Consider the following 21,147-nt stretch of genomic DNA (forward strand, 5'->3'; position numbering starts at 1 on the left):
ATCCGCTTCCTGTCCCAGTACCTTCACGGCCGCGTCCTACTTTGTAACGGGAACTTGTCATCATTACAACTGTACCTTGTGCCCAGGAACATACGAGGAACCGCCAGGGTAACTCAATATTAATGTTTGATGAAGGATTAGCCCTACCGCCCCGTTTCCTCTCTGCTGCACCCCCCTGCACCCCTACCTTTTTCCTCTCTTTCTCCATTGCTCGCCACTGCTCGTAACACTCTTCCAAGCGGACGTGAAGCTCGCTGGCGGGCCCGCTCCGGGCTTTCCCCGACCTCTGCGTGCCGAACATCGGGGCGAACGCGGGCAGCGAAGCCTCGCCGTACATCAGGTCGTTGAAGTACGGGTACAGGCGGCCCAGGTCGTCGCAGGAAAACGGGTCGTAGGAGTCCACGAGGGGGTGGGCCGGGAGCTGCAGGGAGCGCGGCGCGAAGCTGCTCTGGAAGCGGCCGTGTCGCAGGTCGCCTCGCAGAAGCGCGGCAGAAAAGCCAGAGCTCGGCGCCCGCGGGAGGCGGCTGTTTGCGGCGTTGCCGTCGCCTCTGCCCTGCCTGGCGTAGTGCGCCGCGCTCTGCAACAGATCCTGGTAGGAGCCCTCCAAGTGCTTCTCCTCGGCGTCATACTGCCCGCGTTTCGCCTGGTACCCCTGCTTGCCGCCGTTATCTACGGGGCTGTACGTGACGGGGAAATGTTCGCAAAACCCGTTGGGCGGCTTCAGCTTCTTGTCCGCCGAGTCGTACAGGCCTTCCTCTCCCATCTTGGATGAGCCCTCCTGCTGGCGGTCGGCGCGGCTGTAGTTGAAGTTGAAGACGGAAAACGCCGGGTTCTCCTGGCAGTACTTCTGGAGCAGAGGCGTGCCGCTGGGGGTCAGGGAGGAAGACGCAATTGGGGGGTAGTCGGAGTGGTGAGCGGAGCTTTTCTGAGCAGCGGATAAAGGGGTCCCTAACTTCACCCCCCCGCCTTGCGTACAATACGCAGAAGGGGAGCTACTTTCTGCCTGGCCGTTTACCCAGGGAGACCGGATCGCCGCGTTGGTGCCCGCTAACGACATGGCGGGCTTGAAGAACGCCGAGCTCTGGCCGTCGTGTCCGGAGTGCGGCTTCTCCAAGCGGTTAGCGAAATCCCCGCTCCCTCCGCACAGGGAAAGCGTTTTCAGGGCGTAATCTGACTTGAGGCCAAAGTCAGAAACAAACGACGCGTCTTTTGCGAATTGCTTGTCCGACATCAGAGATGCGGCCTTGCAGAACGTGTAATTCTGCCCGTCCGGCATCAAATCTTCAAGCTTCTTCTGACTGCCCTGCTTGGCTTGGAAGAACTTCGCGTAGCTGTCGGTATCCGCCGCGAGCGCGTCGGATGACCCGTTACCGACTTTCTTGCCGTCCTGAAGGCCGAGACTGTGGCATTTGCTTTGCTTGGCTTTACTGGCGTTTAAAATGTCGTTGTACCTGGCGAGGTTGGCGTCGCTGCTGTACCGGTTGAACTGACACAGGAAGGCGTCAGCCCTTTTCTGCGCCGAATCCTTGGCCACGTCGGGAGGTGGCGCCGGAGGCGTGAAGCAGTTCTTGGCGAACGGGTATTCCTGGAACGACATCTTGGCGCTGTCGTTGGTCTGCGTGTTGTAACCCCTGCTGCCCTCGTTCCGGGAGTACAGCCACTGCTCCTCCTGTTCCAGGGCGGCGAGTCCTTGATACAGCTCGTCCATTTCCTGCTGGGGGGTCAGGCCCGGCTTTCCCACGCCTCCCATGGGTTCGGGGCTGTAGAAAGGTTGCTGCATGAAGGGGGGATCCCCGTGTCTTTTGTTGTCGGGCAGAAGATCGTGGTGATCAGACCGCCTGTTTGCGTTAATAGGCCACACCGACTTCAAACTGGAAGCGCACCCTCTATAAAAAAAATATAAAAGTAAACCCACAGAATATATTTATTCATATTTATGATCCTACTTATACCTCAAAAATAAGATTTGTTTTCCTCTCTAACATGTAGATACAAAACAACGGTACAACTTGCTGCTTGGCAGCGTCCGTCAGTAAAACACACTCCGTTATAGAAGGGATCATGTACAAGACGGAAGGCCGCGGATATAGTAGGCGCGCGTGGCGTCGCCCCCCGCCTGCCCCAGAGGCGGGCCGTGGCCTTTGAGATGGGGAGGCGTGTCTGTGACGTCACGTGAGCGGTTCGCCCTTATTGGCTGAACCGCTCACGTGACCCGGCTGTCGCGCGGCAAAATAAAAACATTTGGTCTCCTCCAAAATGGCGAGCGCCGTCGCTCTTCATCGCGCGCGCAGGGGCCGGCCTCGGAGGTATGGCCTTTTGTTCTCGCGGGGAGGATGGACGCGGCCTAACAAGTTATTTGTAATCGCCCAAGAGGGGAATAGACATATACATTATTGTACAACTAGGTGACATAAGAATTCGTCTAGAAACGCAAATAAACCGTTTTACGGTTACTGGCAAAATGTGTTTATCTAATTCAGCGGTTCCCCACCGTATTTACCCTGCGCCCCCCTGCTAGGCAATATCAGTCCCCCGAATCCCTAATGAATAAATCTTATCGTCGACTCGTCAGACTCTCGCTAACAGAACGTATGGGGGGGGGGGGACACACGCTTAATAATCCCCCAAACTGTGTGCCCGATCCCATGCAGTATATAGTGTCCTGAGCACGTGGGGGGAACACACGCTTAATAATCCCCCAAACCGTGTGACCGATCCCAGGCAGTATATAGTGTCCTGAGCACGTGGGGGGAACACACGCTTAATAATCCCCCAAACCGTGTGACCGATCCCAGGCAGTATATAGTGTCCTGAGCACGTGGGGGGAACACACGCTTAATAATCCCCCAAACCGTGTGACCGATCCCAGGCAGTATATAGTGTCCTGAGCGTGTGGGGGGACACACACGCTTAATAATCCCCCAAACTGTGTGCCCGAACCCAGGCAGTATATAGTGTCCTGAGCGCGTGGGGGGAACACACGCTTAATAATCCCCCAAACTGTGTGCCCGATCCCATGCAGTATATAGTGTCCTGAGCACGTGGGGGGAACACACGCTTAATAATCCCCCAAACTGTGTGACCGATCCCAGGCAGTATATAGTGTCCTGAGCGCGTGGGGGGAACACGCTTAATAATCCCCCAAACTGTGTGACCGATTCCAGGCAGAATATAGTGTCCTGAGCGCGTGGGGGGAAAACACGCTTAATAATCCCCCAAACTGTGTGACCGATCCCAGGCAGTATATAGTGTCCTGAGCGCGTGGGGGGAACACACGCTTAATAATCCCCCAAACTGTGTGACCGATCCTAGGCAGTATATAGTGTCCTGAGCGCGTGGGGGGAACACACGCTTAATAATCCCCCAAACTGTGTGCCCGATCCCAGGCAGTATATAGTGTCCTGAGCGTGTGGGGGGGAACACACGCTTAATAATCCCCCAAACTGTGTGACTGATCCCAGGCAGTATATAGTGTCCTGAGCACGTGGGGGGAACACACGCTTAATAATCCCCCAAACTGTGTGCCAGATCCCAGGCAGTATATAGTGTCCTGAGCGTGTGGGGGGGAACACACGCTTAATAATCCCCCAAACTGTGTGACTGATCCCAGGCAGTATATAGTGTCCTGAGCGCGTGGGGGGAACACACGCTTAATAATCCCCCAAACTGTGTGACCGATCCCAGGCCGTATATAGTGTCCTGAGCGTGTGGGGGGGAACACACGCTTAATAATCCCCCAAACTGTGTGACTGATCCCAGGCAGTATATAGTGTCCTGAGCACGTGGGGGGAACACACGCTTAATAATCCCCCAAACTGTGTGCCAGATCCCAGGCAGTATATAGTGTCCTGAGCGTGTGGGGGGGAACACACGCTTAATAATCCCCCAAACTGTGTGACTGATCCCAGGCAGTATATAGTGTCCTGAGCACGTGGGGGGAACACACGCTTAATAATCCCCCAAACTGTGTGCCAGATCCCAGGCAGTATATAGTGTCCTGAGCGTGTGGGGGGGAACACACGCTTAATAATCCCCCAAACTGTGTGACTGATCCCAGGCAGTATATAGTGTCCTGAGCGCGTGGGGGGAACACACGCTTAATAATCCCCCAAACTGTGTGACCGATCCCAGGCAGTATATAGTGTCCTGAGCGCGTGGGGGGAACACACGCTTAATAATCCCCCAAACTGTGTGACCGATCCCAGGCCGTATATAGTGTCCTGAGCGTGTGGGGGGGAACACACGCTTAATAATCCCCCAAACTGTGTGACTGATCCCAGGCAGTATATAGTGTCCTGAGCGCGTGGGGGGAACACACGCTTAATAATCCCCCAAACTGTGTGACTGATCCCAGGCAGTATATAGTGTCCTGAGCGCGTGGGGGGAACACACGCGTAATAATCCCCCAAACTGTGTGAACGATCCCAGGCAGTATATAGTGTCCTGAGAGCGTGGGGGGAACACACGCTTAATAATCCCCCAAACTGTGTGACTGATCCCAGGCAGTATATAGTGTCCTGAGCGTGTGGGGGACACACGCTTAATAATCCCCCAAACTGTGTGACTGATCCCAGGCAGTATATAGTGTCCTGAGCGCGTGGGGGGAACACACGCTTAATAATCCCCCCAAACTGTGTGCCCGATCCCAGGCAGTATATAGTGTCCTGAGCGTGTGGGGACACACGCTTAATAATCCCCCAAACTGTGTGACTGATCCCAGGCAGTATATAGTGTCCTGAGCACGTGGGGGGAACACACGCTTAATAATCCCCCAAACTGTGTGACCGATCCCAGGCAGTATATAGTGTCCCGAGCGCGTGCGAGGAACACACGCTTAATAACCCCCAAACTGTGTGACTGATCCCAGGCAGTATATAGTGTCCTGAGCGCGTGTGGGGGAACACACGCTTAATAATCCCCCAAACTGTGTGCCCGATCCCAGGCAGTATATAGTGTCCTGAGCACGTGGGGGACACACGCTTAATAATCCCCCAAACTGTGTGACTGATCCCAGGCAGTATATAGTGTCCTGAGCGTGTGGGGGACACACGCTTAATAATCCCCCAAACTGTGTGAACGATCCCATGCAGTATATAGTGTCCTGAGAGCGTGGGGGGAACACACGCTTAATAATCCCCCAAACTGTGTGACTGATCCCAGGCAGTATATAGTGTCCTGAGCGTGTGGGGGACACACGCTTAATAATCCCCCAAACTGTGTGACTGATCCCAGGCAGTATATAGTGTCCTGAGCGCGTGGGGGGAACACACGCTTAATAATCCCCCCAAACTGTGTGCCCGATCCCAGGCAGTATATAGTGTCCTGAGCGTGTGGGGACACACGCTTAATAATCCCCCAAACTGTGTGACTGATCCCAGGCAGTATATAGTGTCCTGAGCACGTGGGGGGAACACACGCTTAATAATCCCCCAAACTGTGTGACCGATCCCAGGCAGTATATAGTGTCCCGAGCGCGTGCGGGGAACACACGCTTAATAACCCCCAAACTGTGTGACTGATCCCAGGCAGTATATAGTGTCCTGAGCGCGTGTGGGGGAACACACGCTTAATAATCCCCCAAACTGTGTGCCCGATCCCAGGCAGTATATAGTGTCCTGAGCACGTGGGGGACACACGTTTAATAATCCCCCAAACTGTGTGACTGATCCCAGGCAGTATATAGTGTCCTGAGTGCGTGGGGGGAACACACGCTTAATAATCCCCCAAACTGTGTGACTGATCCCAGGCAGTATATAGTGTCCTGAGCGCGTGGGGGGAACACACGCTTAATAATCCCCCAAACTGTGTGACCGATCCCAGGCAGTATATAGTGTCCTGAGCACGTGGGGGGAACACACGCTTAATAATCCCCCAAACTGTGTGACTGATCCCAGGCAGTATATAGTGTCCTGAGCGCGTGGGGGGAACACACGCTTAATAATCCCCCAAACTGTGTGCCCGATCCCAGGCAGTATATAGTGTCCTGAGCGCGTGCGGGGAACACACGCTTAATAATCCCCCAAACTGTGTGACTGATCCCAGGCAGTATATAGTGTCCTGAGCGCGTGCGGGTAACATACGCTTAACAATCCCCCAAACTGTGTGACTGATCCCAGGCAGTATATAGTGTCCTGAGCGCGTGGGGGGAACACACGCTTAATAATCCCCCAAACTGTGTGCCTGATCCCAGGCAGTATATAGTGTCCTGAGCACGTGGGGGGAACACACGCTTAATAATCCCCCAAACTGTGTGACTGATCCCAGGCAGTATATAGTGTCCTGAGCGGGTGGGGGGAACACACGCTTAATAATCCCCCAAACTGTGTGACTGATCCCAGGCAGTATATAGTGTCCTGAGCGCGTGGGGGGGACACACGCCTAATAATCCCCCAAAATGTGTGACCGATCCCAGGCAGTATATAGTGTCCTGAGCGCGTGGGGGGACAAACGCTTAATAATCCCCCAAACTGCCCCTTAGTGTGTAGGTAGCATGGGGGGGGGGGGGGTATAGCTGTCACTCACTGTGGGGGCTTCATGCCCCACAATGCCTTGCTGCTGTGGATGCAGAGCACTGTGGGAAGCTCCTACTGTCAGCGACAGCAATACCCCACACACTAAGGTGCAATTTGGGGTCTTACTAAGTATGCAGTGCCCACACAGACTCAGGACCCCACTATACTGCCTGGGGACCCCTATTACAGATTCCACTTTGGTGAATCCTTTGGAGACACCTCACAAACCTCTAGGGGTTCCCGACCCCCCTCCCCTGTTAGCAATCGCCGATCTAGTGCCCTTAAAGCAAAATAAACAAATTGCGTGTTATTTGCTATACGTTAAAAGCGAAGAAATTGCAAGCATACGCGGGTCACTTCAACATGGTACGGATTCATATACAAACCCGTCATTAAAAAATGGCTGCAACTTCTCTGGCTCTTCCAAGATGTTGGACACCAGCCCGTACAGATCGGCCTCGCTCCCGTACTCGTTCTTTTCCACTTGAATCCTAGCAGAGCGGGAAGAAGGGGCCATTGGTTAGTATACACCGGCACGGTTACCCTTCTATTTCCTCGCTTGGTGCGCATGAGACACCGTGAAACCCTCCAAGGCGCGCTGCACCCAGGGTACCCCCTCAGGTTTCACCCTTTGGGTTTCACAGGATATGAATGGGATGAGGGGCACATTTCTATAAGGTTGTGATACCTAATTATGGACACACAGGGGGGGGGGGGTCCTTCATGCTTCCAACTGAAATGTCAAAAGCTTGGTCGCTCTATCATTTAACTACGGAGTGCGCAAGCCTTTTGCCTTGCGCCCCCCTGCCTGCTCTTTCCCACTGCTTGGTCCCCCCCATTACCTGGTCTGAAGCGGCATTTGACGCCGCGTTGCCAAATCCGACGGAGTCGCGGTAAGTGAAGTTGCCGAGGCCTCGAGCGATCCCCCGAGCGTGGGAAGAGCGTGGGGCCCCAGTAACCGCCGCCCCCATCCACCAAAACAATAAATGCCACAAAGAGCCTTGGAGAAGAGCGTGGGGCCTCTGTAACCGCCGCGCTCCCCGCCCAAACAATCTTGCGCCTCTAGTTTGCGCAGCCGATTTAACTGACGGGGAGATACAATCCTTGTTACAGGCGCCCCTCACCTCAGGTGCGATGCTGCTGTAAGATATGCTTTTAGGGGTGTCACATCCTTTAACGCAGGGGAGGCCAGCTTCAGTCCTCAAGGGCCACCAACAGCTTAGCTGGTTCAGGATATCCCTGCTTCAGCACAGGTGGCTCAATCAGTGGCTTAGTCATTATGACTGAGCTACCTGTGCTGAAGCAGGGATATCCTTAAAACCTGACCTGTTGGTGGCCCTTGAGGGCTCCTGTTTTTAAAGACGCAATTCCCCCCTTCAGGTGGGAAGCACGGCGGTCTCTGGAAACAAAATGGAGGTTGAAATGCTCTGCATCAAGCGGTGACGTCATCAGTGAGCGCGGGGGCAGGTGGTCCCCAGGGCTGAAATGACCACCATTCAGCTCCAGAGACCCCCCGCATGTTCAGAAAAAGGGGTGTACTGAACTAGGAATGGTCCTTTATCCCACGGAGTGCCTCCAGGCATAGTCACTATAGCATGGGGACTGGCATTCCCCCCGGGACGTAGTCACCACGTCAGGCCCAGAGAGGACTGCTTGTCCTGCGTAGACCGCGGCCTGCGTGCACCCCAACTAACCTGGAAAATGGCCGCCGCGGTCACGTAACCCGCACCGTGGCACTCTGTTACCCCGACCCCTCCGGCGCTCTAAGGGTTAGGACGCACACGGTGCCACCGCCCAGACGTACGTTTGCATTGGAAACGGCCCCCTTAACGAGACTATTCTGGCGTCTTTGCACTGAGAAAGCCAAGCGGCTCAGTGACGCTGTAACGCACGTCACACGTACAACGCCGCGCGCTACGTACCGAGCCCCCGGGAACTCACCTGCTCTTTGCGTGGGCCGGGGAGCCGCCGCCCGCTGGCTTCGTCTCGTCCCCGTAGGCCGACCACGGCGCGTAGAAGAGGGACGGCTCGGCAGCATTGCAGGAATAGTCCGAGGGGTCGGGAGACAGCGAGGACTCCAAGTTCTGGCGCAAGTCCAGCGCGTCGTCGCTCTGGGGAAACGAGATACAGGCACGTACGCTTTTGTCCGGCCATTTGAACGCGAGACGTAACGATGTTCAAACCCGCCGCCATCTGCAACGTCAGATAGAGTTAAAAATGGCCGAGCTGCGCCGGTGTAGCGCACATTAACATGAGTAGGACAGGCCGAGGCCTGCGGATGACGCGCTCACGTACATTTCTTGCCTGTTTGTGGTTTGTACTTGTTCATAGAAACTGTTCTCCCCACATTTTCCTCATCAATGTCCTAATGTCCCAACAAAACCAAACTGATCTGTAATGCAATGTCCCCGTGAAACGCACACACACACACACACGCGCGCGCGCGCGCGCGCACACACACACACACACACACACACACACACACACACACACACACACACACACACACACACACACACACACACACACACACACACACACACACGCCTTCACATGTATGCTGCTGTGGTAACTGAGAATGGTTTTTCCCCGTCTGTCACAATACACACGTATGTAACATGCTTAGCCTTCATTACTGCAGCAATACAGCTCTCAGCCATGTATTATTTATTATAGGAATGAAGCTGGGGGTCTCCGCAGTGGAACCCTTCATTTCTCGCTCCAGGGACCCTCCGTTTCCGCAGATACTTACAGACACCCCCCCCCCCTCCCTACGGAGGTATCTCTGTGCAGCGTCCTATGGTTCCGCGGGACATGTAAACGCCGCCGTTTCGTCAGGCACACCGTTCCCTGGCTGCAGAGATCCCGGCCCCCCCAACGCAGTTAACTATCTCCGGAAGCAGGGGGTCCCTGGAGCTCAGATTAACGGGGTTCAGCTCCGGAGACCCCCTGCTTCCATCCTGTAATAAAATGAATGAATCAAACCTGCACTGCTGCTTTAAGCCAAGCTCGGGTTTAAGGGGGCAGGACGTGCAGGGCTTCCCCCGTCCCGTGGCGCTGCAATACGTGGCCTAACACCACGTCGTGCGTTCGCTCGATGACACCGCAGAGATAAATCTACATTATCCCGCGTCACTTCTGGGCTTCTGCGGAAACGTATTAACCCATTAACTGCCGCAGGAGGCTGCAGGCCGCCAACGCCACAAAAGGTGGCGGATATTAAATACTGTTCTTATTAAATGACCTTTCGAAGTAGAAAATCCTCTCCCACGTCCCTGATAGCGACGGGCAGCCAGTGTAACGGGTAAAAAAAAGGACGGCGCGTTTAAAATGCCGAAGCTGGAGCGCCACCGAATAAACGTGACGGGAGAGAATGGCTCCCCAGTAAAGCCGGCGGCTAATGTCCCTCTGCCGCGCGGGCGAGAGGCGGGCGCGCCGGCTGCCCTGGTACCTGGGATATGTAAGAGCTGTAGAACGAGTTGCTGTGTGACATCACGGCGCTGCTGAACGCGTCGGTCAGTTTGCCGCTTCCGTCCGAGTTGTGCCAGCACCGGCTGCTCCCCCTGTAAGCGGCTTTAGGCTGCGGGGAGACGGGAGGGACCAGCGTGAGAGAGAGTCTGCGGGACTGTGAGGGGTCGTATAGCAAAAGGCTGCTTAGTACTGATGTAGCGGGCTGCATTATTACCCCCCCCCCCCACGGGAACACAGCGTATCCCTATATAACGCAGGATATCACCGCGCATCTGTGTCGCTCCTCCTTACCGACTCTGGACACCGCAACGGGCCCTGTGTGTGTCGCCCACGTCGTATAACATCGCCCCGCTTACTCCCGGCGCGGCTGTGACCGCCATCATCACTAACGCAGAGACGCAGCGCTGGGCGTTATACCACGTGGACGATACACAAAGGGCACGTTGCGGTGTCCAGTCGGTCACGGGGCAGCGACGCGGCGTGCGGGACGGGTGTCCGGTCACTTTCCTTCGTGTTTCCCTGCACAGTAGCCGGGCACAGAAGGGGGTGGGGACAGGTCTGTGCCGGACGTAGAGAAGCGGGAATCCCAGCACGCTGCAGCCTCCTCGGACACGATGGTACTGTAGTCACGAGGGACAACGCTAATCTTTCAGATGAAGCGAGAGTAAGCGGATACTCCAGACCAGTGTTTCCAAACCGAGGGAGCATACTGAGTAAAAGGATGTGTGTGAGGGGGGTGTGGGAGTATGAGTGGGGATGTGGGAGTATGAGTGTGAGGGGTGTGTGGGAGTATGAGTGGGGATGTGGGAGTATGAGTGGGGATGTGGGAGTATGAGTGTGAGGGGGATGTGGGAGTATGTGTGTGAGGGGGGATGTGGGAGTATGAGTGTGAGAGGGATGTGGGAGTATGAGTGTGAGGGGGGATGTGGGAGTATGAGTGTGAGGGGGGATGTGGGAGTATGAGTGTGAGAGGGATGTGGGAGTATGAGTGTGAGGGGGGATGTGGGAGTATGTGTGTGAGGGGGGATGTGGGAGTATGAGTGTGAGGGGGATGTGGGAGTATGTGTGTGAGAGGGGATGTGGGAGTATGAGTGTGAGGGGGATGTGGGAGAATGAGTGTGAGAGGGGATGTGGGAGTATGAGTGTGAGGGGGATGTGGGAGTATGAGTGTGAGGGGGGATGTGGGAGTATGTGTGTGAGGGGGGATGTGGGAGTATGAGTGTGTGAGGGGGATGTGGGAGTATGAGTGTGAGGGGGATGTGGGAGTATGAGTGTGAGGGGGATGTGGGAGTATGAGTGTGAGGGGGGATGTGGGAGTATGAGTGTGAGGGGGATGTGGGAGTATGAGTGTGAGGGGGATGTGGGAGTATGAGTGTGAGGGGGATGTGGGAGTATGAGTGTGAGGGGGATGTGGGAGTATGAGTGTGAGGGGGATGAGGGAGTATGAGTGTGAGGGGGGATGTGGGAGTATGTGTGTGAGGGGGAATGTGGGAGTATGTGTGTGAGGGGGGATGTGGGAGTATGAGTGTGAGGGGGGATGTGGGAGTATGAGTGTGAGGGGGATGTGGGAGTATGAGTGTGAGGTGTATGTGGGAGTATGAGTGTGAGGGGGGATGTGGGAGTATGAGTGTGAGGGGGGATGTGGGAGTATGAGTGTGAGGGGGATGTGGGAGTATGAGTGTGAGGTGTATGTGGGAGTATGAGTGTGAGGGGGGATGTGGGAGTATGAGTGTGAGGGGGGATGTGGGAGTATGTGTGTGAGGGGGATGTGGGAGTATGAGGGGGATGTGGGAGTATGTGTGTGAGGGGGATGTGGGAGTATGTGTGTGAGGGGGGATGTGGGAGTATGAGTGTGAGGGGGATGTGGGAGTATGAGTGTGAGGGGGATGTGGGAGTATGGTAGGAGTAGGAGTGTGAAGGGGGGTGTGGGAGTATGGTAGGAGTAGGAGTGTGAGTGGGGTGTGGGAGTATGAGGGGGTGTGGGAGTATGAGTGTGAGGGGATGTGGGAGTATGAGTGTGAGGGGGGTGTGGGAGTATGAGTGTGAGGGGGGATGTGGGAGTATGTGTGTGAGGGGGATGTGGGAGTATGAGTGTGAGGGGGATGTGGGAGTATGAGTGTGAGGGGGATGTGGGAGTATGTGTGTGAGGGGGGATGTGGGAGTATGAGTGTGAGGGGGGATGTGGGAGTATGAGTGTGAGGGGGATGTGGGAGTATGAGTGTGAGGGGGGATGTGGGAGTATGAGTGTGAGGGGGATGTGGGAGTATGAGTGTGAGGGGGATGTGGGAGTATGAGTGTGAGGTGTATGTGGGAGTATGAGTGTGAGGGGGATGTGGGAGTATGAGTGTGAGGGGGGATGTGGGAGTATGTGTGTGAGGGGGATGTGGGAGTATGAGTGTGAGGGGGTAGTGGGAGTATGAGTGTGAGGGGGAAGTGGGAGTATGTGTGTGAGGGGGGATGTGTGAGGGGGATGTGGGAGTATGAGTGTGAGTGGGGATGTGGGAGTATGTGTGTGAGGGGGGATGTGGGAGTATGTGTGTGAGGGGGGATGTGGGAGTATGTGTGTGAGGGGGATGTGGGAGTATGAGGGGGATGTGGGAGTATGTGTGTGAGGGGGATGTGGGAGTATGAGTGTGAGGGGGATGTGGGAGAATGAGTGTGAGAGGGGATGTGGGAGTATGAGTGTGAGGGGGAGTGTGGGAGTATGAGTGTGAGGGGGATGTGGGAGTATGAGTGTGAGGGGGGATGTGGGAGTATGTGTGTGAGGGGGGATGTGGGAGTATGAGTGTGTGAGGGGGATGTGGGAGTATGAGTGTGAGGGGGATGTGGGAGTATGAGTGTGAGGGGGGATGTGGGAGTATGAGTGTGAGGGGGATGTGGGAGTATGAGTGTGAGGGGGATGTGGGAGTATGAGTGTGAGGGGGATGTGGGAGTATGAGTGTGAGGGGGATGTGGGAGTATGAGTGTGAGGGGGATGTGGGAGTATGAGTGTGAGGGGGGATGTGGGAGTATGTGTGTGAGGGGGGATGTGGGAGTATGAGTGTGAGGGGGGATGTGGGAGTATGAGTGTGAGGGGGGATGTGGGAGTATGAGTGTGAGGGGGATGTGGGAGTATGAGTGTGAGGTGTATGTGGGAGTATGAGTGTGAGGGGGGATGTGGGAGTATGAGTGTGAGGGGGGGATGTGGGAGTATGTGTGTGAGAGTATGAGGGGGATGTGGGAGTATGTGTGTGAGGGGGATGTGGGAGTATGTGTGTGAGGGGGGATGTGGGAGTATGAGTGTGAGGGGGATGTGGGAGTATGAGTGTGAGGGGGATGTGGGAGTATGGTAGGAGTAGGAGTGTGAAGGGGGGTGTGGGAGTATGGTAGGAGTAGGAGTGTGAGTGGGGTGTGGGAGTATGAGGGGGTGTGGGAGTATGAGTGTGAGGGGATGTGGGAGTATGAGTGGGATGTGGGAGTATGAGTGTGAGGGGTGTGTGGGAGTATGAGTGTGAGGGGGGATGTGTGAGTATGTGTGTGAGGGGGATGTGGGAGTATGAGTGTGAGGGGGATGTGGGAGTATGAGTGTGAGGGGGGATGTGGGAGTATGAGTGTGAGGGGGGATGTGGGAGTATGAGTGTGAGGGGGATGTGGGAGTATGAGTGTGAGGTGTATGTGGGAGTATGAGTGTGAGGGGGGATGTGGGAGTATGAGTGTGAGGGGGGGATGTGGGAGTATGTGTGTGAGAGTATGAGGGGGATGTGGGAGTATGTGTGTGAGGGGGATGTGGGAGTATGTGTGTGAGGGGGGATGTGGGAGTATGAGTGTGAGGGGGATGTGGGAGTATGAGTGTGAGGGGGATGTGGGAGTATGGTAGGAGTAGGAGTGTGAAGGGGGGTGTGGGAGTATGGTAGGAGTAGGAGTGTGAGTGGGGTGTGGGAGTATGAGGGGGTGTGGGAGTATGAGTGTGAGGGGATGTGGGAGTATGAGTGGGATGTGGGAGTATGAGTGTGAGGGGTGTGTGGGAGTATGAGTGTGAGGGGGGATGTGTGAGTATGTGTGTGAGGGGGATGTGGGAGTATGAGTGTGAGGGGGATGTGGGAGTATGAGTGTGAGGGGGGATGTGGGAGTATGTGTGTGAGGGGGGATGTGGGAGTATGTGTGTGAGGGGGGATGTGGGAGTATGAGTGTGAGGGGGGATGTGGGAGTATGAGTGTGAGGGGGATGTGGGAGTATGTGTGTGAGGGGGGGTGTGGGAGTATGAGTGTGAGGGGGGATGTGGGAGTATGAGTGTGAGGGGGATGTGGGAGTATGAGTGTGAGGGGGGATGTGGGAGTATGAGTGTGAGGGGGGTGTGGGAGTATGAGTGTGAGGGGGATGTGGGAGTATGAGTGTGAGGTGTATGTGGGAGTATGAGTGTGAGGGGGATGTGGGAGTATGAGTGTGAGGGGGGATGTGGGAGTATGTGTGTGAGGGGGATGTGGGAGTATGAGTGTGAGGGGGAAGTGGGAGTATGAGTGTGAGGGGGAAGTGGGAGTATGTGTGTGAGGGGGGATGTGTGAGGGGGATGTGGGAGTATGAGTGTGAGGGGGGATGTGGGAGTATGTGTGTGAGGGGGGATGTGGGAGTATGTGTGTGAGGGGGGATGTGGGAGTATGTGTGTGAGGGGGATGTGGGAGTATGAGTGTGAGGGGGATGTGGGAGTATGAGTGTGAGGGGGAAGTGGGAGTATGAGTGTGAGGGGGATGTGGGAGTATGTGTGTGAGGGGGGATGTGGGAGTATGAGTGTGAGGGGGATGTGGGAGTATGTGTGTGAGGGGGGGTGTGGGAGTATGAGTGTGAGGGGGGGTGTGGGAGTATGAGTGTGAGGGGGATGTGGGAGTATGTGTGTGAGGGGGATGTGGGAGTATGAGTGTGAGGGGGATGTGGGAGTATGAGTGTGAGGGGGATGTGGGAGTATGAGTGTGAGGGGGATGTGGGAGTATGAGTGTGAGGGGGATTTGGGGGTATGTGTGTGAGGGGGATGTGGGAGTATGTGTGTGAGGGGGGATGTGGGAGTATGTGTGTGAGGGGGGTGTGGGAGTATGAGTGTGAGGGGGGATGTGGGAGTATGAGTGTGAGGGGGATGTGGGAGTATGAGTGTGAGGGGATGTGGGAGTATGAGTGTGAGGGGGATGTGGGAGTATGAGTGTGAGGGGGGATGTGGGAGTATGAGTGTGAGGGGGATGTGGGAGTATGAGTGTGAGGGGGATGTGGGAGTATGAGTGTGAGGTGTATGTGGGAGTATGAGTGTGAGGGGGATGTGGGAGTATGCGTGTGAGGGGGATGTGGGAGTATGAGTGTGAGGGGGATGTGGGAGTATGAGTGTGATGGGGATGTGGGAGTATGAGTGTGATGGGGGATGTGGGAGTATGAGTGTGAGGGGGGATGTGGGAGTATGTGTGTGAGGGGGATGTGGGAGTATGTGTGTGAGGGGGGATGTGGGAGTATGTGTGTGAGGGGGATGTGGGAGTATGAGTGTGAGGGGGGGATGTGGGAGTATGAGTGTGAGGGGATGTGGGAGTATGAGTGTGAGGGGGATGTGGGAGTATGAGTGTGAGGGGGGGATGTGGGAGTATGTGTGTGAGGGGGATGTGGGAGTATGAGTGTGAGGGGGTGTGTGGGAGTATGAGTGTGAGGGTTGATGTGAGAGTATGAGGGGGATGAGTGAGTTTGGGGGTGTGAGAGGGGATGTGGGAGTATTAGGGGGGATGAGTGAGTGTGAGGGGGGATGTTGGAGTATGAGTGTGAGGGGAAATTTTGGAGTATGAGTGTGAGGGGGATGTGGGAGTATGAGTGTGAGGGGTGATGTGAGAGTATGAGGGGGGGATGAGTGAGTTTTGGGGGGGTGTGGGAGTATGAGGGGGGATGAGTGAGTTTGGGGGTGCGAGAGGGGATGTGGGAGTATTAGGGGGGGAAGGGGGGTGTGGGAGTATGAGTGTGAGGGGGATGTGGGAGTATGAGTGTGAGGGGGATGTGGGAGTATGAGTGTGAGAGGGATGTGGGAGTATGAGTGTGAAGGGGATGTGGGAGTATGAGTGTGAGGGGGATGTGGGAGTATGAGTGTGAGGGGGATGTGGGATTATGAGTGTGAGGGGTGATGTGAGAGTATGAGGGGGGATGAGTGAGTTTTGGGGGGGGGTGGGAGTATGAGAGAGGGGATGTGGGAGTATTAGGGGGGATGAGTGAGTGTGAGGGGGATGTGGGAGTATGAGTGTGAGGGGGGATGTGGGAGTATGAGTGTGAGAGGGATGTGGGAGTATGAGTGTGAGGGGGATGTGGGAGTATGAGTGTGAGGGGGATGTGGGAGTATGAGTGTGAGGGGGATGTGGGATTATGAGTGTGAGGGGTGATGTGAGAGTATGAGGGGGGATGAGTGAGTTTTGGGGGGGGGTGGGAGTATGAGAGAGGGGATGTGGGAGTATTAGGGGGGATGAGTGAGTGTGAGGGGGATGTGGGAGTATGAGTGTGAGGGGGGATGTGGGAGTATGAGTGTGAGGGGGATGTGGGAGTATGAGTGTGAGGGGGATGTGGGAGTATGTGTGTGAGGGGGATGTGGGAGTATGAGTGTGAGGGGGATGTGGGAGTATGAGTGTGAGGGGGATGTGGGAGTATGAGTGTGAGGTGGGAGTATGAGTGTGAGGGGGATATGGGAGTATGTGTGTGAGGGGGATGTGGGAGTATGAGTGTGAGGGGGATGTGGGAGTATGAGTGTGAGGGGGGATGTGGGAGTATGTGTGTGAGGGGGGATGTGGGAGTATGTTTGTGAGGGGGATGTGGGAGTATGAGTGTGAGGGGGATGTGGGAGTATGAGTGTGATGTGGGAGTATGTGTGTGAGGGGGGGGTGGGAGTATGAGTGTGAGGGGGATGTGGGAGTATGTGTGTGAGGGGGGGTGTGGGAGTATGAGTGTGAGGGGGATGTGGGAGTATGAGTGTGAGGGGGATGTGGGAGTATGAGTGTGAGGGGGATATGGGAGTATGAGTGTGAGGGGATGTGGGAGTATGAGTGTGAGGGGGATGTGGGAGTATGAGGGGGGGTGAGTGAGTTTTGGGGGTGGGTGGGAGTATGAGGGGGGATGAGTGAGTGTGAGGATGTGAGAGGGGATGTGGGAGTATTAGGGGTGAAGGGGTGTGTGGGAGTATGAGTGTGAGGGGGATGTGGGAGTATGACTGTGAGGGGTGATGTGAGAGTATGAGGGGGGATGAGTGAGTTTTGGGGGGGGGGTGGGAGTATGAGGGGGGATGAGTGAGTGTGAGGGGGGATGATGGAGTATGAGTTTGAGGGGAGATGAGTGAGTGTGTCCTCACCTCCATGTCTGTGTCTAGTCACAGGGTGTCACTGTGAGCCCCGGAAGTCGGTATGAGGAGAGGGGGGGAGGTTACCGGAAGTCGCTGTGAGAGGCGGTGGGGGGTTCCCCGGTAAGTGAGCCTTGGAAGCCGGTATGAGGGAGGCCGGTGGGGTGTCCCGGTCACTGCGCACCGGAAGTCGGAGTGTGTGAGGCGGAGACGGGGTCACGGAAGTCGGTATAACGGGGGGGGGGAGATGCGAGGCTCGGTTTCCTCACACACACATACTGGGCACGTTGTCTCGGGAGTGACCGTTACTCTGCCCCTGACCTCCGCGCGACCCCAACTCCTACCCCGGCAACCCACCCCCGCCGCGCGCCGCGGCTCGACGCCTGATTGGCGGGCAGGGGAGGGGGCCGCGTGCAGCCCGGGCGGGGCTGGCAGGTGGGGCGCGCGCCGCGGCTCGAAGCCTGATTGGCCGGCCCCGCTTGTAGCGAGGGAGATCGGATGGAGCAGCCCCATAGGCCCGGCCGTAGGATTCTGATTGGCGGGCATGAGGGGGGCGCGTGCAGCCAGGGCGGGGCTGGCAGGTGGGGAGGGGGCGCGGCCACTTCTCTCTCGTTCTACCTGTCCTCGCGCACCTTCTCCTTCCCGCCCAAAACAGGCAACGTGGCGTTGATTGGTCGGCAGCTGTGAGGGGGGGCGTTTGATTGGTTCCGCAGAGGGTAGGGGGCGGAGCGTGGCCGTTTCGGGGTGCTAGGGAGTTTTTTTTTCTTCCAGACGCTGATGATGTCATTAACGTAAGTCATTCATTACAGTCAGTGTTCCACAGTCAGATAACAATGCCCATTTATTCCATTATATCCTTATTATATTATTATATTATTCTATTATATCCTTATTATATTATTCTATTATATCCTTATTATATTATTATATTATTCTATTATATCCTTATTATATTATTATACTATATTATCATATTATATTATCATATTATTATATTACTATTTCCCATATTATTCTATTATATCCTTATTATATTATACTATATTATCATATTATTATATTATATCCTTATTATATTATTATACTATATTATCATATATTATATTATATCCTTATTATATTATACTATATTATCATATTATTATATTATATCCTTATTATACTATATTATCATATATTATATCCTTATATTATTATACTATATTATCATATTATTATATTATATCCTTATTATATTATTATAATACTATATTATCATATATTATATCCTTATATTATTATACTATATTATCATATTATTCTATTATATCCTTATTATATTATTATAATACTATATTATCATATATTATATCCTTATATTATTATACTATATTATCATATTATTATATTATATCCTTATTATATTATTATAATACTATATTATCATATATTATATCCTTATATAATTATACTATATTATCATATTATTATATAATTATACTATATTATCATATTATTATATTATTATACTATATTATCATTTTATTATATTAGATCCTTATTATATTATTATTATTATTTTTATTATACTATATTATCACATTATTATATTATATCCGTATTATATTATTATTATACTATATTATTATATTAGATCCTTATAATATGACTATATTATTACACTATTATTCTATTTTATTAGATCCTTATTATATTACTATTTTATTATAATATACCATTTTATCAAATATAAAACCCTAGTTATGACTTACAAAGTTCTCAACAACGCTGCCACCATTACATCTCAGCCAAATATATACGTTCCCCATTACGTCTCTTCCCCAAATATATACGTTCCCCATTACGTCTCATCCCCAAATATATACGTTCCCCATTACGTCTCATCCCCAAATATATACGTTCCCCATTACGCCTCATCCCCAAATATATACGTTCCCCATTACGCCTCATCCCCAAATATATACGTTCCCCATTACGCCTCATCCCCAAATATATACGTTCCCCATTACGTCTCATCCCCAAATATATACGTTCCCCATTACGCCTCATCCCCAAATATATACGTTCCCCATTACGCCTCATCCCCAAATATATACGTTCCCCATTACGCCTCGTCCCCAAATATATACGTTCCCCATTACGCCTCATCCTCAAATATATACGTTCCCCATTACGCCTCATCCCCAAATATATACGTTCCCCATTACGTCTCATCCCCAAATATATACGTTCCCCATTACTCCACAGCCCTCATCCCCAAAAATATATGTTCCCCATTACTCCTCAGCCCTCACCCCCAAATATATACGTTCCCTATTACGCCTCAGCCCTCACCCCCAAATATATACGTTCCCCATTACTCCTCAGTCCTCACCCCCAAATATATACGTTCCCCATTATGCCTCAGCCCTCATCCCCAAATATATACGTTCCCCATTATACCTCACCCCCAAATATATACGTTCCCCATTATGCCTCAGCCCTCATCCCCAAATATATACGTTCCCCATTATACCTCACCCCCAAATATATACGTTCCCCATTATGCCTCAGCCCTCATCCCCAAATATATACGTTCCCCATTATGCCTCAGCCCTCATCCCCAAATATATACGTTCCCCATTATACCTCATCCCCAAATATATACGTTCCCCATTACGATTCAGCCCTCATCATCAAATATATACGTTCCCCATTATACCTCATCCCCAAATATATACGTTACCCATTATACCTCATCCCCAAATATATACGTTCCCCATTATACCTCATCCCCAAATATATCCCTAAACTATGCGGCTGGACCAGTCCCCACACTATGTAACACCCCCAAACCTTAATGGGACCAGCTGTGCGGCTGCACCAGTCCCCACGCTATGTAACACCCCCTAACATCCTCACCCCCAAACCTTAATGGGACCAGCTGTGCGGCTGCACCAGTCCCCACGCTATGTAACACCCCCTAACATCCTCACCCCCAAACCTTAATGGGACCCGCTGTGTGGCTGCACCAGTCCCCACGCTATGTAACACCCCCTAACATCCACACCCCCAAACCTTAATGGGACCCGCTGTGTGGCTGCACCAGTCCCCACGCTATGTAACACCCCCTAACATCCTCACCCCCAAACCTTAATGGGACCAGCTGTGCGGCTGCACCAGTCCCCACGCTATGTAACACCCCCTAACATCCACACCCCCAAACCTTAATGGGACCAGCTGTGCGGCTGGACCAGTCCCCACGCTATGTAACACCCCCTAACATCCTCACCCCCAAACCTTAATGGGAGCAGCTGTGCGGCTGCACCAGTCCCCACGCTATGTAACACCCCCTAACATCCGCACCCCCACACCTTAATGGGACCAGCTGTGCGGCTGCACCAGTCCCCACGCTATGTAACATCCCCTAACATCCACACCCCCAAACCTTAATGGGACCCGCTGTGCGGCTGCACCAATCCCCACGCTATGTAACACCCCCTAACTCCCCCAAACCTTAATGGGACCAGCTGTGCGGCTGCACCAGTCCCCACGCTATGTAACACCCCCTAACATCCTCACCCCCAAACCTTAATGGGACCCGCTGTGCGGCTGCACCAATCCCCACGCTATGTAACACCCCCTAACACCCCCAAACCTTAATGGGACCAGCTGTGCGGCTGCACCAGTCCCCACGCTATGTAACATCCCCTAACATCCACACCCCCAAACCTTAATGGGACCCGCTGTGCGGCTGCACCAATCCCCACGCTATGTAACATCCCCTAACATCCACACCCCCAAACCTTAATGGGACCCGCTGTGCGGCTGCACCAATCCCCACGCTATGTAACACCCCCTAACATCCGC

General features: G+C 53.7%; 1 protein-coding gene across 1 annotated transcript in view; it reads right to left on the minus strand.

The window, feature by feature from the left end:
• MEIOC (meiosis specific with coiled-coil domain) overlaps positions 1-17,668 on the minus strand; it is a 30,613-nt gene extending 12,945 nt beyond the window's left edge. The window contains exons 1-5 of the mRNA XM_075580385.1: positions 17,311-17,668; positions 9,964-10,092; positions 8,454-8,623; positions 6,899-7,003; positions 188-1,886 (exon numbers count right to left, since the gene is read on the minus strand). Of these exons, the coding sequence (XP_075436500.1) occupies positions 188-1,886; positions 6,899-7,003; positions 8,454-8,623; positions 9,964-10,092; positions 17,311-17,316 (2,109 nt within the window). The 5' untranslated portion in view covers positions 17,317-17,668. The remainder of the gene's footprint in view (positions 1-187; positions 1,887-6,898; positions 7,004-8,453; positions 8,624-9,963; positions 10,093-17,310) is intronic.
• Between the last annotated feature and the right edge of the window lie 3,479 nt (positions 17,669-21,147).

The sequence above is a fragment of the Ascaphus truei genome, chromosome 23, assembly GCF_040206685.1.
Source record: "Ascaphus truei isolate aAscTru1 chromosome 23, aAscTru1.hap1, whole genome shotgun sequence".
NCBI lineage: Eukaryota > Metazoa > Chordata > Amphibia > Anura > Ascaphidae > Ascaphus > Ascaphus truei.